The 18,216-nt window shown below is 36.3% G+C and overlaps 1 protein-coding gene across 1 annotated transcript; it reads right to left on the bottom strand.

Annotated features, from left to right (window-relative positions):
- Positions 1–3,766: 3,766 nt before the first annotated feature.
- On the bottom strand, positions 3,767–18,014 carry LOC114135235 (sushi, von Willebrand factor type A, EGF and pentraxin domain-containing protein 1-like). The gene is made up of 13 exons (XM_028002339.1): positions 17,768–18,014; positions 15,611–15,796; positions 15,373–15,472; positions 13,738–13,808; positions 13,467–13,649; positions 12,779–12,961; positions 12,091–12,273; positions 10,290–10,475; positions 6,643–6,684; positions 6,495–6,536; positions 6,361–6,365; positions 5,182–5,230; positions 3,767–4,956 (listed from the first exon to the last, which is right to left on the bottom strand). The coding sequence occupies exons 1-13, from the start codon at positions 17,838–17,840 to the stop codon at positions 4,916–4,918; spliced, it is 1,344 nt and encodes a 447-aa protein (XP_027858140.1). The 5' UTR covers positions 17,841–18,014; the 3' UTR covers positions 3,767–4,915.
- Between the last annotated feature and the right edge of the window lie 202 nt (positions 18,015–18,216).

Below are 18,216 nucleotides of genomic sequence, written 5' to 3'. Positions count from 1 at the left end.
AATAAAATTAATTAATATTCAAGTATTCACGTGTTAAGTGATCAGAACAGACATATTTTTTCCCTCACCAGTCAACCTCTTTCTTGCTCTCAGCTTTAAAAGCACAGCATTTCCTACAAATATTGCAAAAAGTGGAATCCTTTGGATGTGACCTCCAATTTATCAACATGCCACGTCTTATCACTAGATTTTCTGTAAATGCTTCTCTTTGTAGACAGACATAATCATAATATGAGGCAATACTTCTAAATAATACACATTTTTGTCATTATTTAAACCAGTAAAATCAGTGCAAGTAACTCTGCTATGGATGCAGCTGATTAGGAGAGTAATTGATGAACTTTGAATATAGTAAGCCATGTTATTGGAATTTAGGAATATTCCAATAACATTTATATACAAATATAAAATATTTGTATATAAATGAATTTTGACCAATAAGATAAATGGCTAGTTTTTTTCCCCCTCAGGAGATAGGTACAATTCAAAAAGGAGCAGATAGGCTAGAAGTTGTGAGTGTTTTATATTTGCAATGTGAATAGTATACAGTATATACATATTTACAACAGCATTGGGAACATCCAAATGGCCATTAAAAGATGGGGGGGAATAAAAAGAACAAAAAACAAAGAAACTAAATTAATCAATCATTCCCAAAGTTCCACAATTAATAAGCCCACACCTGTTAGTACATCCACCCCAAATTGGGATTAATTAGGGCTCTCAAACAATATAATTATGCAGTGCTTGGTTCAAGTCCTGGGTGAACAAAAGTCAGATCAAAGTAGGATCAGAATCATTCGTTGGCTGCAGGAATTCTCCTACCAGCCTGGTAGGAAAGCAGAAGTCTTCAATCACCAAAAAGTGAAATCTTTCCTTGGCTCTAGGCCTGGTCTTTTAGCTCGCCATCAACTGGCCAGTTCCACAGTTTTTATCTCACACAAGACTTGTGCGCTATTCGGTTCCCCTGCGAAAATCTGTTCCCCCTGTGTCGGGAGCGCGCATTACAGCCGGAGAGGCGGATCTGACCATTTTCACGGCGCTTCTGATCGATTTCTCGGTAAAAACAACTCAGTTAATCATGTCAAGCTTGTAACATTTAGTTTAATCGGCAGCTATTGTTTACAAAATTGTAAAAATAATTAAATAAACGAGGTCTTTTTACGCTGTTTTGTGTTATTTTAAACGCCAAGAGAATCGGTCTTTTTCTAACTTTTGTCACTTACGCCTGACAGAAATAAAAGTCAGTCAACACTTAGTGTGTATTTATAATTTTTCATTGCTGATATAAGACGATTGCTGAAAGCATGGCATAATTATTAAGACTTCCTGAAAAGACGAAAGCGTGGACTTTCTGGTAAATCCCGTTCTAATGTAAAATATGACAGATTACTGTAGTAAGGGCATTTCTAGTATACTACAGGCTATCACACATAACAATTTTTGAGAATTTGGCAACAGTTGCCCTTTATTCCCAAACGTTATGGGGGGAGGAGAGTAGAGAATGAATATTTCAGCTGCCTGAAATAACCTGTTCCCCTCCATAACATGGGAACAAATTAATTCACCAACAAGGCCTTAACTCTGTTTATTCCTCTTATCATCAACAATAAATCCTGTGAATTTGGTAACATTTGCTCTTTATTTGACAAAGTTATGAGGGGGGAACCATATATTTCAGCTGCCTGAAATAACCTGTTCCCCTCCATAACATGGGAAAAAATAAGCAAACCCTGTGAATTTTGAAACTGTTGGTCATTATTTGTCTATATATCGTTTGAAGCAATTAATTATTTGATATTTTGAAATCTAAGATGGTTATAATAAATATTACTGTTGATGTGATTATCTTTATGTAATGTATGCTCTGTTTAAATGTGTATCTTCCAAGTTACAAATATGTTGCAGATTTTACATCTAACAATGCACCTTACAATATAAACACATATTTATTATAACCATCTTAGATTTCAAAATATCAAATAATTAATTGCTTCAAACGATATATAGACAAATAATGACCAACAGTTTCAAAATTCACAGGGTTTGCTTATTTTTTCCCATGTTATGGAGGGGGAACAGGTTATTTCAGGCAGCTGAAATATATGGTTCCCCCCTCATAACTTTGTCAAATAAAGAGCAAATGTTACCAAATTCACAGGATTTATTGTTGATGATAAGAGGAATAAACAGAGTTAAGGCCTTGTTGGTGAATTAATTTGTTCCCATGTTATGGAGGGGAACAGGTTATTTCAGGCAGCTGAAATATTCATTCTCTACTCTCCTCCCCCCATAACGTTTGGGAATAAAGGGCAACTGTTGCCAAATTCTCAAAAATTGTTATGTGTGATAGCCTGCAGTATACTAGAAATGCCCTTACTACAGTAATCTGTCATATTTTACATTAGAACGGGATTTACCAGAAAGTCCACGCTTTCGTCTTTTCAGGAAGTCTTAATAATTATGCCATGCTTTCAGCAATCGTCTTATATCAGCAATGAAAAATTATAAATACACACTAAGTGTTGACTGACTTTTATTTCTGTCAGGCGTAAGTGACAAAAGTTAGAAAAAGACCGATTCTCTTGGCGTTTAAAATAACACAAAACAGCGTAAAAAGACCTCGTTTATTTAATTATTTTTACAATTTTGTAAACAATAGCTGCCGATTAAACTAAATGTTACAAGCTTGACATGATTAACTGAGTTGTTTTTACCGAGAAATCGATCAGAAGCGCCGTGAAAATGGTCAGATCCGCCTCTCCGGCTGTAATGCGCGCTCCCGACACAGGGGGAACAGATTTTCGCAGGGGAACCGAATAGCGCACAAGACCGGGTCTTTTTCATCTCCCTTCTGGCTCACAAAAGTTGGCTCCTGCAGCTCTGCTCCTTCCAACGTGTCCTAACCTTCGTGCCTCCCCACTCCAGCTAATATACCTAGCAGGTAAACTGCGGTGGTACATGTGACACCCCTACTCACCCGCAATTGACTATATAATAGTCTCGCGAGACTCGCTAATCATTGTATTATAAGCATCGCGATATTTGAGATATAAAATTGCTGATTTTCTGTCATTCTCCGAGTGGAAAATCGGAGACTGAGGAAATAAAGGTTAAAATCTGCACTCGGTTTACACATTTCTAACATGTTATTGAAAAGAAGGAAGCCACTGCCAAAAAGTTAAACAACATTACAAAATATTTGTATAAAACAAATTTGTATTCTTATTGAATAAATTACTTTTTGGTAAGGGTAGATATGCGTGTTGGTGTCATGCTATCGTTATAGAAATACGTTCTGCATTTCACACTTAAGAAACTGAAAACTATTCTTGCAGACAGGAATTCTTCTAATTATAAAAATAGTCTTGGCTCTGTTTCCTTTCCATTTGTATCTTCAGGTTTTATTTTGAGTAACCCGGTCTTAACCACTTTTTCATTATTACTTTAATAACAATAATTTGGTAAGCTAACTGTATTGCGTTGTACTTTGAGCTGAGGTGACGTTACAGCACCTAGTAAAAATGCAGTATCTTGCGTACCACTACATGGATCCCATGGACCACCACTGGTTTCAGGAACACAGTTTGCGAACGACTGACCAAGATGATTATTAATTCATCTCAGTCACCTTTAATTCTTATAATAAAATTCTTAACTTATTAAAGCTAAAGAAATTTGACTTAATTCATTGGCAGCCATCAACCAGACGTGATTTGAATATTGTTTTTTTTAAATCTAAAAAATTCAGAACAAGGACACAGAAAATCAGCAAAGTTTTATTTTTAGTGCATGAACAGAATGCTATGTCAATGTCATAGCAATTCATTTTAAATATTTTCTTTTCACTCAAGGAGTTCCTTTTTTCTAATGAAGCAATGCAAGGCCACAGTATGCTGCAAAGATGACAGAAAAGTGTCAGAACAAAAGTGTCTGAAAGTCAAACAGTGCAGGGAAGATAGTGTTATCTCTCTCAGGACCAGAGTGGACAACTTGTACCTGGTATTCAGAGCTGGATTTACTCAAACATACAAATTATTGCACAAAACTCAAAACGTAAGCAGACTTGTAAACTGAAAACAACGTGATAAAATTCAAGTTTACCCTCCATTTGGCTTTTATTAATGTGAACTTTATCACATAGTTGTGGACAGATGTGATGGACATCTTTATCTTTACATATGCATAAATAGATACATTGTACACACATTATTTTATTGTCAAAAATAGATTATTTCTTTTTCTATTTTTTTTATAAGAAAATGTTTCATTTTAAAGTTGCTTTGGAATCTTTCCCAATAAAATGGTTTGTTAATATTCTGCATAGTAGATAAAAAAACCCACAGTAAACAATCATGAAAAGAACGAATCTTCACTAACCTCCAATGCAGTCTGTAAACTGCATTAAACCAACTCTATCATTCCTGAACAACTTGGATTATATGTCGGTCCTGATAAAACATCACATAACAGAAAAACCTGGAAACTCACAGGCTTAAGATTTATGAAAACATTTAAGCTACACTTTTTTCACTGAATGAAATCATTTATAACACAAGTAGAAAAAGTGTTTACAACATATTTAGTAGAAAGAAAAGAAATTAAGTGAAATAAAGTATTTTCAATCTTTAAATAATTAGGTAAAAATAATTATAAAAAAGTTCTCTTTGCCTGTGCCGCATATCTTCCCCTTCTCTCATTACCGACTTTCCTGTTTAACCGGTCTCAAGTAAAGGTCACTACAGCCAATAAAACTATTAAGAAAAAGTACTTCTAAAAATTAAACGTTGAAACAATACTATACCATATATGACGTTTGGTTTTCTTCTTTTAAAAGAGAAAACAATAAGATAATAAAAGGGAGCCTGCTTGCTTTATCTAAGGCTTGGTAAGGTGCTCAGAGTTTGGCAGTCCTTCATCTGTAGTAGATGTCCCAACAGCTGGGTCCAGTTCCACCTGTGATAGAAACAGAGATAAGAAAGCAAGTACTAACTCTTTAATCAGAGTTGCATTTTCATTGTGGTGGAAAAAGAAAATTGACAACAGTAATGTTTTTTCTTGCCCTAATATGGACATTATATTTGTACTTCATATTTCACTCAGAAAATAACAAAAAGAAAAACGTTAAAACAGCTTAAACAGGCTTGTTTGGTATTCTGAAAATGCATATGAAATGGATACCTGAATGAAGAAGAACTCCGTCATCAGCTCTTCTCCAGTGACATATGAGCTATAGTGCCATCAAATAAGAAATTTGTGTGAGAATTATTGGCCTGCAATTTTTTAAAATAAATGTTAATTGATTTAATACATTTGTAATTAACATTCCATGGAATTAAGGATGTGTCACTGTAATGACAATATTTTTCTTACAGAAAAATTCTTATTTTTCTGTAATAAGAATTTATTACAGAAAAATAAGTGTAAATTCTACACCAGTAGAATTTGACATAATTAAGGCTTCCTTTTACCCAATTCTGCATTAGTATAACATTAAGTCGCCTTGAAGAAAGCATTTATGGTTGTCCGGTCTAAACTTTGTGTGTTGTATCTTCACATCAAGAACAGATGGCAAAAAAAAAAAAAAAAAAATCCTGAACATCTTTCAACTTGTTTATGAGGCTACTTATAAGGCTTTAAGAGCACATCGACAACTTATCAAAAGCATCTGTAATGCATCAATAGTAAAGAGTCTGAGCAAAAATGGCATCTATGGGGGAGTTTGTAAAACAGCTGAAACACTGACTTCTTTTAAATCTCAACTAAAAACCCACCTGTTTAGAATTGTATTTGAAATGTAATCAATTACAAATTTATTGATGTAACTTGACTTAATGATTGATTCTATATTGCATTGTGATTCTGTGTTTGTAATGATGTAAAGCACTTTGAAATGTCTTGCTGCTGAAATGTGCTATACAAATAAAATTTGATTGATTGATTGAATTTAAGTTCAAGAGAGATGCTAAAATGAGGTTAAACAGGCCATTGTTGCTCTAAAATCCTTTAACATAATTTTAAAGAGTGGACAAAGTTTTCTAAAAGCAATGTAGAAAACCTACTGGGCAAAAAAAGAAACCTGTAAATGGATTGTATTTAGTTTCAAGGAAAAAATCTCAAGCATTATTACAGTTAGTTAATGTGCATTTTTCCCCTTGGCAGTATTTTTCATTTTCACCCAGTTAGGTTGACATTGCCAGCTAAAATTTAAACAACTAAATATGCCTACCTGTTTTTACATATTAAGAACCAACTACATCAATGCACAATAAAACCCCTGAAAATTAATGATTGTACATTGTTTCAGTGATTTTCAGTGAGTTTAATGTCCTATAATGGAATCAAAGTGTTCAACCTTACCGTGTCTTTACATGTAAACGTGCAGATGTTGAAGGGACAGAACATGCAACAGAGAAAAGGAGCAGGAGTTGAAAAGCTGAATTATACATATAAACAAATATGATAATTTTTAAATATAACATACAATATCTCACCAGTAAGAAAACTGTTTACAAAAATTCCAACTATACTGCAAACTGTGAAGAAAATGAAAGAAAATATGTTTTGATATTTTTCATTTCACTTTCAGTCACAGAAAATGCTAATATTAATTTCACAGAGAGACACTTTAATTCATGTTACCTATCGCAATAATGGCCACACTGCCTATACGAGGTGTATTTTCTGTAAAGACATATAAAATCATTACAAAGCCCAACCAATGATAACACATCTTGTTCTCATCTTTAGACTTCAAAACAATAAGTCACCTTCTTTTATTGTCTCTACACTCTCCTCTCCAAGTACAAAACAGTGTAGTTAGTGGATTTACAACATTATAGCAAAAATCTGATTAAGTTTTTATAAGAAAAACATCAACACACTTCACAATTCTTCAGGAAACCGATAAACTCCTGCAGATGTGTCGAGAGAGGAGAAACATCCACTTATCATTCTCCAAACATGCTAAGATTCTTTCGTATGGCCGTGGTTCACCAAGTTCATCACCAGACTGGTAATCAGTGGTTTTCAACTTTTACATTGTCTGAGAAATCTATAATTTATTTCCCGCTGTAGTACACAGAAAATTCACTTGATTATGACAAAAAAAGATGAAAAGAACAGAACATTACTGCTGCACTGACAAATTTTAAGTTAAAAAATTGCTGTCCAGCTTGATTGAAAAATACATTTATGAAGACATTTAGAGCTTTTTAAAAGAAAACATTTGATACTTTTTCATAAAGTGGATTCTGATGTACTGGTGTAGTAATATTTTTATCAGATGGTATTACTCTATAGCCTTTACATGACAAAGTTAGCATAATTCTCATATATTTCCTAATTTGGATTAAAACAAAATGTGTGTAATCCCTCCCTGGGCTGCCTCCATGCAGTGGCGGAGGAACTGGAGTGTCCCAATGATTCTAGGAGTTATACTGTCAGAGGCTTCATGCCTCTGGAAGGGTCACCCAAGGCAGAAAGGTTCTGGGTGAGAAACCAGACAATTTGCAGCCCAAAGATCAATTATGATGAGTACAATCAATGGAGTCAGGGTTCCCTCGCCCGGATGCGGGTCACCAGGGCCCCATTTTGGAGCCAGTGCTTGAGGTGAGGCAAGCTGGCTAGCGCCTTTTGGCTGAACTTTCATCCATATATCCTGGCCAGGAAAAGCCCAAAGAGGACACGTGGGTCCTCCTTTCCATGGACTCATCACCTGTGGAAGAGGGACTGCAGAGTGTGGTCTACATGTCCTTTGACGACTTGGAGAAGACGCTCGACTGTGTCCCTTCCTCTACGAGGTACTCCGGGAGTATGGCATACTAGGCCCTGCGATACGGTCTTTTAGGTTCCTGCTTGATCTGTGTCAGAGCTTGCTCTGCATGATGATAGTAAGGTGGGCTCATTTTCGGTGAGAGTTGGACTCTGCCAAGGTTGTCCACTGTCTCATATTCTGTTCATAATATTCATGAAAAGAATCTGTAAGTGCAGCTAAGACATTTAGGGGGATTGTTTTTTGGTGGCCTTATAATTGCATGTTTGTTTTCTGCAGATGATGTAGTTCTATGGGCTTCATCAGGTCGTTAAGCTTTTGCTGGAGTGGTTTGCAGCTGAGTGTGAAGCAGCCAGGATGATGATCAGTGTCTCCAAATCCGAGGCCATGCCCTTGAGCCAGAAAAGGGAAGAGTGCCTTCTTCGGCTCACAGAAGGGGTCTAAGTATCTTGGGATCCCACGAATGAGGGAAAAATGGACCCCGAGATCAATAGGCCAATTAGTGAGGGAGCAGTACTGGTCTCTTGTCGTGGAGAGAGAACTAAGTCAAAAGGCAAAGTTCTCAATTTACCAGTCAACTTACGTTCCTACCCTTATCTATGATCACAAGACTTGGGTCATGACCGAAAGAATGAGATCACAAAACTCAAGTGGCCAAAATGAATTTTCTCCACAAGGTGTCTGGGCTTCTTCTCAGAAATAGGGTGAGAAGTTCAGTCATCCAGGAGGGACTCAGATTAGAGCCACTGCTTTTCCACATTGAGAGGAGGTAGTAGAGGTTGCTCGGGCATCTCACTAGGATGCCTCCTGGACGCCTCCCTGGTGAAGTGTTACAGGCACGTCCTACTCAGTGGGGAACCATAGGAAGACTCAGGACATGCTGGAGGGACTATGTGAGCTGGCCTGGGAACGCTTTGGGTTTCCGACAGAGGAGCTGGTCCAGGTTCCTGGGGAGAATGAAAACTGGGACTCCCTACAGAGGCTGCTATCCCCACGACCCAACTCAATATTGTGGTGTGGTAAGGAAATCTCTGAAGGGAACACAATCTTTTTAATAAACTTTTACAGAAATATATATTTCTCATCACAAAGTACAGTAAAAATGTGAAACTATGGCAAAATATTCTTGTTACGTATTCTATTTCGTCAAGATGGCGCCGGCGCAGCTGGCTACCTGCAGACGCAGCTCCCGTCGTGTGTGTTTGTCTGTGTATATTTGCTGTAACCGATTAAGGATCCGTGCTTGAAGAACCCATGGATCATCAGTTGGGCTTTCCACAATGGCTGGATGTGGTTCTGTCGATGTTCTCCGCGTTCATCTGCTACTTTTTATACTCTTGGTTGCGGAGAACCTCGCCGAGCAGAGTAGCGGCATTGTTTGCTCGCGTGAACGGCTGATTGCGCTGTGTGGGCCTCTGCTGCTGCCCGGAGATGGGCCTGTGGTTCCGGAGGAGTTACAGAGGAGACGACGGTGCTGTGGGTCTGGAGTTAAACGGAGGTAGAAGAAGAGACGGCGCAGGCCAGCGTTACCGGCGATTATTGTGGGGAACGTGAGGTCTTTGGTAAATTGGACAGACGAACTCACGGCGTTGGTTAGGACCCAGAAGGAGTACTGGGAGTGCAGTATCTTCTGCTTCATGGAAACCTGGCTACACTCGCTTATTCCGGACTACAGCGTGGATGTTCCTGGATTTTCCTTGGTGCGGGGGACAGGGACTTTTCCACGAGTCGGAAGAAGAGGGGCGGCGGGATAGCACTTATGTGAGTGAGAGGTGGTGTAATCCCGGCCATGTTAACGTGAAGGAACAGATTTGTAGCCCGGACATTGAACTTCTGGCTGTGGGAATGCGGCCGTGTTATTTACCGAGGGAGTTTACGTCCGCCATTTTGATCGCTGTTTACATTCCCCCATCAGCTGATGCAGCGGTGGCCTGTGACGTCATCAGCTCTGACACAGACAAACTCCAGACTAAACACCCGGACGTTGTTATTGTGTCTTGTCTCTTGTCTTGTCTCTATGCTGTAACTGCGAAGTAATTTCCCTGCCGGAATGAATAGAATAGAATAGAATTACTTTATTCATCCCAGCAGGGAAATTATTTAGTACTTCTATTCTATTCTATTCTATTCTATTCTATTCTATTCTATTCTATACATTGTTTTGTTGCAGGAGCAGATGAAATACTTTTTGTTGTAATTTTGCCTTCTGTGGTCTATCCTTTAACAAAGAATTCAGCTGCAATCATCCTGAGTACATATCTTCTGCATTTTGATATTTTCTTGATATGCAACATGCAGCTAATTTTAATTTGGCATGTGCAACACACTTTATCTACAACTGACATTCATGCACCATCCATTTGTTTATAGGTTTAGTTCATAGGAATCATCTATGTTGTAATCTCTTATTCAAAACTGCTAATCTCCACTTATATATGTTAGCAAGACACATTTTGACAAATTACCAACAGTTTAGGGTAAAGTAACTTTAATATGCAAGTTAGACAGGACTCACTCTTACAGATTAGATCTGGCTCAGTCCAATTTCCACCAATGCAGGTTATGATCTCAGAGCCACTTTCTTTTTCATATCCATTGCCGCACTCATATATGACGTTTGTACCCTCTGGAAAATCCTTTCTTAGGAGGGATTCATCAGTGAGAACCATGTTCTCTCCACCTTTAGGTATGGGACAATAAGCTAGGAGAAAATAAAAATCTCGTAATTGAGCAGCATTTCATCTACCACTTCAAAAGGGAGGTGCTCTGCCCGCCAAAAAGAGAGCCAGCCCCTCCATGAAGACTCATGTAGTAATTGTAGGTTTTCATAGGTAATGTCATTAATTTTGTCAAGCTTTCTAAATAACATCAGATCACGTTGTCAGCCATTTCCGTCCCTTTGTGATCGCTCCTCTACTTTCAGATCTCTCTCAAACTAGATTTTATTGTTGATGATATGAATGGACCTTACCAAGCTCTGCCCACAACCAACCCACGTGACCGCAAATCTCACAAGCAAAGCCTCGCGGCGCGTTGTTTCTATGTCAACATGACTCGATTAGTGCATCATTTCTACCGGATTTTCACAATATATCAGCTACTACAATGGACAGAGGAACTAACAAGTTCATGTCATCATCTGGGAGGAGGTTACTGGTTTCTCAGTCACAAGCTGGTTGCAAACCTGAGGCCAGCAGGTGTCAGTCAGTTATGGTAGATCTGACATTTGGTTTGATGACGTCAATATGAGAAGCTACAGACTGATAGGAGGAACCAGAGAGCTCTGTAAAGGTAAAGGCAAATCTTCTGAAGTTGGGATATAATTAATTTAATTTCACATAATTACCACGGTAGAAGCCATTTGTTTGTTAAAATTTTATGAAATGTATTTGTTCTATTTGATGTTTGTTGTGAAATGACGTAAACTCACAAAAGAACGAGGTAATTAGTCCAACGTTTAGAAACTGCAGCGGCTGTAATGCGACACAGCAAAGGTAAACAAAGGTAAAATAACCCAAACAGCTGATCAACTCAAAACCACTCCTACCTTTTTACTCTCTCTGTCTCTGTAGTTTAAGCAGACCTGTTACCGTGGCAACCGCCTGCGCCCCACAAGACGAGCAAAGATTATGTTAAAAACATAACATTCAGTTCGTTACGATATCAAGTTTCCAGGCTTGATATTTATTTCTCGATTATTAATCAGCGCTTCCCTGAACACAGCGATGGTTGATTGACTAGCTGTACTTGGTGATAGAGTGGCTAACAGGAGTAACAGTTTAGTCCAAAGCCTTTTCTGCTAAAATAAAATCTTTAGTGTATGTCAGATACAGTACACATTGCATATTGATCTGTTTAGCTAACGTAAGACTGTGTAGCAGACAGGCTTCAAGGTGTAGAAGTTGTATCAGTTCTGCCATTATGCTGTACTTAGCTAACAGGAAGCTAAGTGTGTTTGTGAGAAGGCCACGTAGAATGGGCATCAGCCAATGAAAAGCGGCCCCTCTGGTAAGGTCCATTGGGTGTCTGTGCCAATACGCATTTGCCTTGAGCACTGTTGTGGAACCAAGTTGTGGACCTCCATATTTTTGTGGACATTTTTGAAAATATTCCAATATAAGATTCTAATTTCTCCTCTTTTACAATTTCAGTGCATGAATAAAAGTAAGATTGTTTCTTTTATGTAGACTGGATAATACACTATTTTACAAGTGGTTGAAAGACAATTTAAGTTATTCACAATGTATTTGCAAACTGTTTGTATATTGTCTCAGCTAACCAATCTTCTGTGAATTCTGAAATAAAGCAGAACTTACCGATGCATTGTGGTGGCTCATAATCATATTCGGCAGTTTCAGTACACCTAATGGTTTCATTCCCAACCATAGTGTATCCTGTGTTACATGTGAAATTTATTGTTTGTTGGTATCCTGGTTTATCGTCACTATTCCAAGAATGTTTGCCATTTTCCACTTTAGTCAGTTTGGGACAAGTAACAACTGAAAAAATTAGAAGAAGAAAATTGTTGTTTTAGGTATGCAGTTCTTTATAGCCATATTGTCAGGCAGTTTCTGTTTTGTGATTTCTTGATTATTTGCAATAAACAGGTTGCTACAAATATAAATCATCCTCTAGCAAATGTGTCACAAAGTACAGTATAAACACAATAATAAACAATGTTGGGATTTTGCTGGTATTGTTTATACACTGATTTGCAATTGGGAATTGTTGTTGTATCTTATATACAACAACAAATCCCAGTATAGTTTTAATATTATGGCACATTTTTGAAAATATTGCAATATAAGATTCTAATTTCTCTTCCTTTACAATTTCAATGCACGAATAAAAGTAAGATTGTTTCTTATATGTAGACTGGACAATGTGCTATTTTACAAGTGGTTGAAAGACAATTTAAGTTATTCACAATGTATTTGCAAACTGTTTTGTATATTGTCTCAGCTATCAGATCTTCTGTGAAGTCTGAAATAAAGCAGAACTTACCGATGCATTGTGGTGGCTCATAATCATATTTGGCAGTTTCAGTACACCTAATGGTTTCAGTCCCAACCATAGTGTATCCTGTGTTACATGTGAAATGTATTGTTTGTTGGTATACTGGTTTATCGTCACTATTCCAAGAATGTTCACCATTTTCCACTTTAGTCAGTTTGGGACAAGTAACAACTGAGAAAATTAGAAAAAGAAAATAGCTGTTTTAGGTACACAGATCTTTATCGCCATATTGTCAGGCAGTTTCTGTTTTGTGATTTTTTGATTCTTTGCAATAAACAGGTTGCTACAAATATAAATCATCCTCTAGCAAATGTGTCACATAGTACAGTATAAACACAATAATAAACAATGTTGGGATTTTGCTGGTATTGTTTATACACTGATTTGAAATAGGGAATTGCTGTTGTATCTTATATACAACAACAAATCCCAGTATAGTTTTATTATTATGGCACATTTTTGAAAATATTCCAATATAAGATTCTAATTTCTCCTCTTTTACAATTTCAGTGCATGAATAACAGTAAGATTGTTTCTTTTATGTAGACTGGACAATACACTATTTTACAAGTGGTTGAAAGACAATTTAAGTTATTCACAAATGTATTTGCAAACTGTTTGTATATTGTCTCAGCTAACAGATCTTCTGTGAAGTCTGAAATAAAGCAGAACTTACCGATGCATTGTGGTGGCTCATAATCATATTTGGCAGTTTCAGTACACCTAATGGTTTCAGTCCCAACCATAGTGTATCCTGTGTTACATGTGAAATGTATTGTTTGTTGGTATCCTGGTTTATCGTCACTATTCCAAGAATGTTCACCATTTTCCACTTTAGTCAGTTTGGGACAAGTAACAACTGAGAAAATTAGAAAAAGAAAATAGCTGTTTTAGGTACACAATGCTTTGGCCAACTGTGTTGAAAAAAAGAGAATTAAAACACTTGCGGACACAGTCTCCCTTTCCATACCACCCTATCTCCAGGCAGGTTCTATAGCTGGATCCAAATATCACGTAACTGGAAAGAGAAAAAAGTATTCATAAAGAATGATAGAATCTGATGAACCATAACAAAAAGTCCAGCTCGTGAATAAGATTTAATAATTAAAATTATGGTACTTATTCTATATTTGCTAATTACTCTTTCACACTGAGTCATACATTGGAGACAGGGTCCAAACAACAACCTGCACCCTTTAAAGTACCGGTAGGTGTTTTTCCAAAATAACACTGGTTATATAATCCTTTTATATAAAAGGGAAAGTTTTGTTTCGTTTTAAAGTAAAATTGTACAGTATATATTCACAGCCATCCATAGTGCCTATGTTTCACCCTGAAAATAGGGGAGAAAGGTGGTAAATTTGCTGCACAATTACTTAATCAAGCAAAATCTAATCTCAATTAAAGAAATACAATTATGATAAAAGCTTTTGGAATTATAATTTTTTTAAACAAAAAAGTTTTATTTAAAAAGGAATTTTTTAATAAAAATCACTAATTTTTGTCTAATGAATTGAAAAAGTGTTTGCAAAACAAGGTAAAGTGCATAGACTAGGCTTGTATAATATTTGCCTATCTTTATGTTGAATTCGTTAACTAGCACACCTTTGTAGAGTTGCATTAAGTGTGGCAAAATACCATAAAAATAAAATAAAATAGGAAGATTTGAAAATACATCTGCATTTTGACAACTGTTTTAAAGAAACAATTAAAGATTAAATTGCTTTATTTATGTATTTGTCATCACCTGTAGGACTTGTATTTGACTGTTCTGAGGTAACATAATCTGTACAGAGGAATGAATGATTTGCATTTCATTGTGCTTTTCTTTCTTTTTAACTACTTGCATAATAAAAATTTATGGAATTTTATTTTCACAGGCTCCCTCTTAAATAGCTTCTTTGGAGACCTGAGGCACTTACTATTATTTTTCAGTTATGATCTGTGTTGATCTATGATCTGTATTAGCTGGTAAAACAGTATGTTGTAAGTTCATCATGGAATTTATTAAATTGTGTAAAACTGAATGAAGGTTGTTGCAGAAAAAATTAGGTAAGATTTGCTGTTAGAGTCTGGCGTTAGTTGGGCGGGGCCTAACTACAGGTAGTACTATACTATACTTCATGTACAGTACTACCTGAAAATAGGGGATAAAGAACCAAGAGTGCCATTAAGTTGCTTCTCTCATGTAGTAGTTTAATGGAATGGGAGGAGAGCAAAAATGTCTCCTAATGGTGGATGTGGCACTATCAATCACTGATTACTGATAAATGGATTGCAATTTTCTTAAATAAAATGATACAAACATTAACACCGCATTAAGGTTTTTTACAATTTTCTTATTAATACTTAATAATACTGTTAATAGCCATCTATCAATATTGATGGATGGATGGATGGATGGATGGATGGATGAAACAGTGTAATGTGAAAGTGAACCACACCAGCTAAAAATGTAACAAATGTTGCAATTTCAGTCCGCAATTGAAATGACTTACTGCGAGTCAAGGCATACACTTGATTTTCTGAGATAACACAATGATGTTTAAGCAGAAAATAATGGAATTTGAAATCATACCTACCCTTCGTCACAGGCTACTTTAACCATTGCACCCAACAGAGTACCTTCGCTGGTGTTAAATAGCATGTGTGGTTGTGCTTCAGGGAGACCACAGTCTTTCTCTTTGATATAAAAAAAACAACAAAAACAAAACAAACAGTAGACATCAGTGTAGGATTATATAGAGCCAAGATGACAATGTAAAGCATGTTGGATGACTGCATTTGTTAGATGTAAAATGCAAGTTAGACAGGACTCACTACTGCAGATGATATCTGGCTCGGTCCACTTCCCATCGACGCAGTTCATCGTCCCAGTGCCATTTACTTTGTAATATCCATTTCTGCACTCATATGTGATCACAGTACCATTAGGGAATTCACTTTTTAGGAGGGATTCTTCTGTGAGAACTGTGTTCTCTCCATGTTGAGGTATGGGACAATCAGCTAGAAGGAAAGAAAAATTAAGAAAAATCACACACAAACACACACATAAAAGCTAAGCTGTTATTGTGGTAATGGGTTATTTTAAAGCGATTCTACAAAATATGTTGAAAGAATAAATTAGTTTAATTTTAGGTTTGCACACACAAAGATGAACTAACAAGGAAAAACAAATATTGAGATCTAGTAACTTGTCATTGTATACACATTACATAATTAATCTTATACTCTACAGGCAAAATCTTGCAGAATTCTTGTAAATAAGGATTTAAGTTAGATAAAACACAGCAGACTAAAAGACTAAAGGATAGACTAAACATAGTCTATCCTTCATATACTGTAGCTTCAGCGTTTTGAATAATAAGAAATGTTTTTAAACATCCCACCTAGCAAACAAATGTTCAGAGGATGTTTAATGATTGTCATCTGAAAATCAAACTTTGTTCCAGAAGTCCGAAAATAAATGAGTAGGGCTGGGGAACGTTCATAAAATGCTTTGAAATACTTTTACAAAACTTCTATACCACACTTAGGCTCCTCACCTGGCAAAGCCATATCATCTCAATTCAAAGAACGGCTTCATGTCCGATTTTCTCACTTCCTTTCATGCATGATGTCCATTTCATTTATTTAGACATTTCTTGAAGGAGAACTTAAATCTCCCATAGTCCTAAAAAACGGGGTCCATTAGAACCAGTAAGCTATTTACACTGTGCACGGTCCGTAGGGGTCATGCTGACCCCGAGTGTACTTTAATGAGGCTAGATGTGTGTGTGCTTTCGAGAATTGATAGGCTGACGGGACACCACCATAATTTCCCCTTTCTCCAGCCGTGACATCTGGCACGCTCATCTCGAACATTGCACAGAGACTGCAGGAGGGCTAAATAAATGCCCAAGAATTGCTTTAAATTACCGTTTAAAAAACAAAACAAAACCATTTATTCCACACTGGCCGAGGTATCCCTCTCCAATTTCCATTTCTTCCTTCTCTTCGATTTTTTAGTATTATCATTTATTTATATTCAAACCAGAAAAAAGCCAGTACAGAAGAAGTAAGCTGTGCCAAAAAAAGTAATATAATGAACAAATGAGATTATACACAAAGGACAAAAAGAAACAAAAATAAATAAATAGATATTGCCAACAGAGGATTAAACTGTGATATCAGTGCAATATAACCTAAAAGAAGTTGCCTACCTGAATTTCCATCTTATTTTCGGGTTTCTGGAACAAAGTTGAAAAGTTTTTTGTTTTGTTTTGTTTTTTTAACAACTGCAGGTTTTAAAATGCTTACGTTTTTCTTGATACCTTTCATAATTTTTTGAAATTTCCAAATCGCTTTGGATAAAAATTGATCCTCTGTACCAGTTTTTTTTTTTTTTTTTTACTGATATTTCTTCTTATATACAATTATAAATTGTAAAGTGTTTTTTATTTATTTATTTATTTATTTAAATCCTTACTTTTGACTTTGTAGTTATTACAGATTATTTGACATTTAGCTTTACAGCTAACCAACGCTCGCTAATAATGCGCTGTTTACTAGTGCGCCACTTTGACGTTCCGCGACCGTCGCCATGACAACATTCAGGGAACGTTGGGTGAACGTTTAATGCTACTTGGAACCTCCTACTGAATTAACGCACACCTGCAGTATGTTTTGCCTTCTAAATGTTACCCCCAAACAAAATTAATACATTTCTAATATGTTTACCGTTAGATGTATTTTCAAATTTAGCAATGTGGCATTTAAAAGAAAGGGGGAAAAAAAGAACAAACAATAAAACATTTCAATAAATGTAAACGCTGAGACGCCAGTTTGGACTATAGTTGTTAAAAATTCAAGTTATTTTTAAATGAAGTTGGTCTTATTTGTCAAAGTGACCCTGACACCATGAACGTAATCTGCTTTTATAACAAAGGCTAGTACAGCAATATCAATTCTATTTGCATCCGGCACGGTACTACTGACCTGCAACATTCCCGACAAATACATACAGGATGAGGAGTTTTCTCTGTCTGCCGGTGTCCAGCAAAATCTTCATAACATAGTGTGGAAGGAGACAAACTATCCTGATAAAGCAGCATCTACCTCAGCCCAAATTTAGACATGGAGATGGTGTGTAGAGACTCTCCTCACGGTGTAAACGATTTTCCCTCCACTGAAAACTAGAATTCACTTTATTGGTCAAGTCAATACTGTACAGTTAGTTAGTAGAGGCAAATGGGCTTAGGTAGAAAGATTTCAAAATAAAAGTCTTGTTTTTTCTGTACATGCATGTAGAAGCCTAAATTCAGTTTTTGTTCATTCAGACCTTTAGGATAAATTATGTTTATATTTCTTATGATAATTAATTTAGTTTTATAAAAATGATTACTAGGTAAATCTCTATTGCATAGTAATTTATTATATTGGACTAT

Source organism: Xiphophorus couchianus, chromosome 20 (assembly GCF_001444195.1).
Source record: "Xiphophorus couchianus chromosome 20, X_couchianus-1.0, whole genome shotgun sequence".
NCBI lineage: Eukaryota > Metazoa > Chordata > Actinopteri > Cyprinodontiformes > Poeciliidae > Xiphophorus > Xiphophorus couchianus.
Note: the sequence above shows the minus strand (reverse complement) of the source record. Positions and strands in the feature narration are given on the sequence as shown.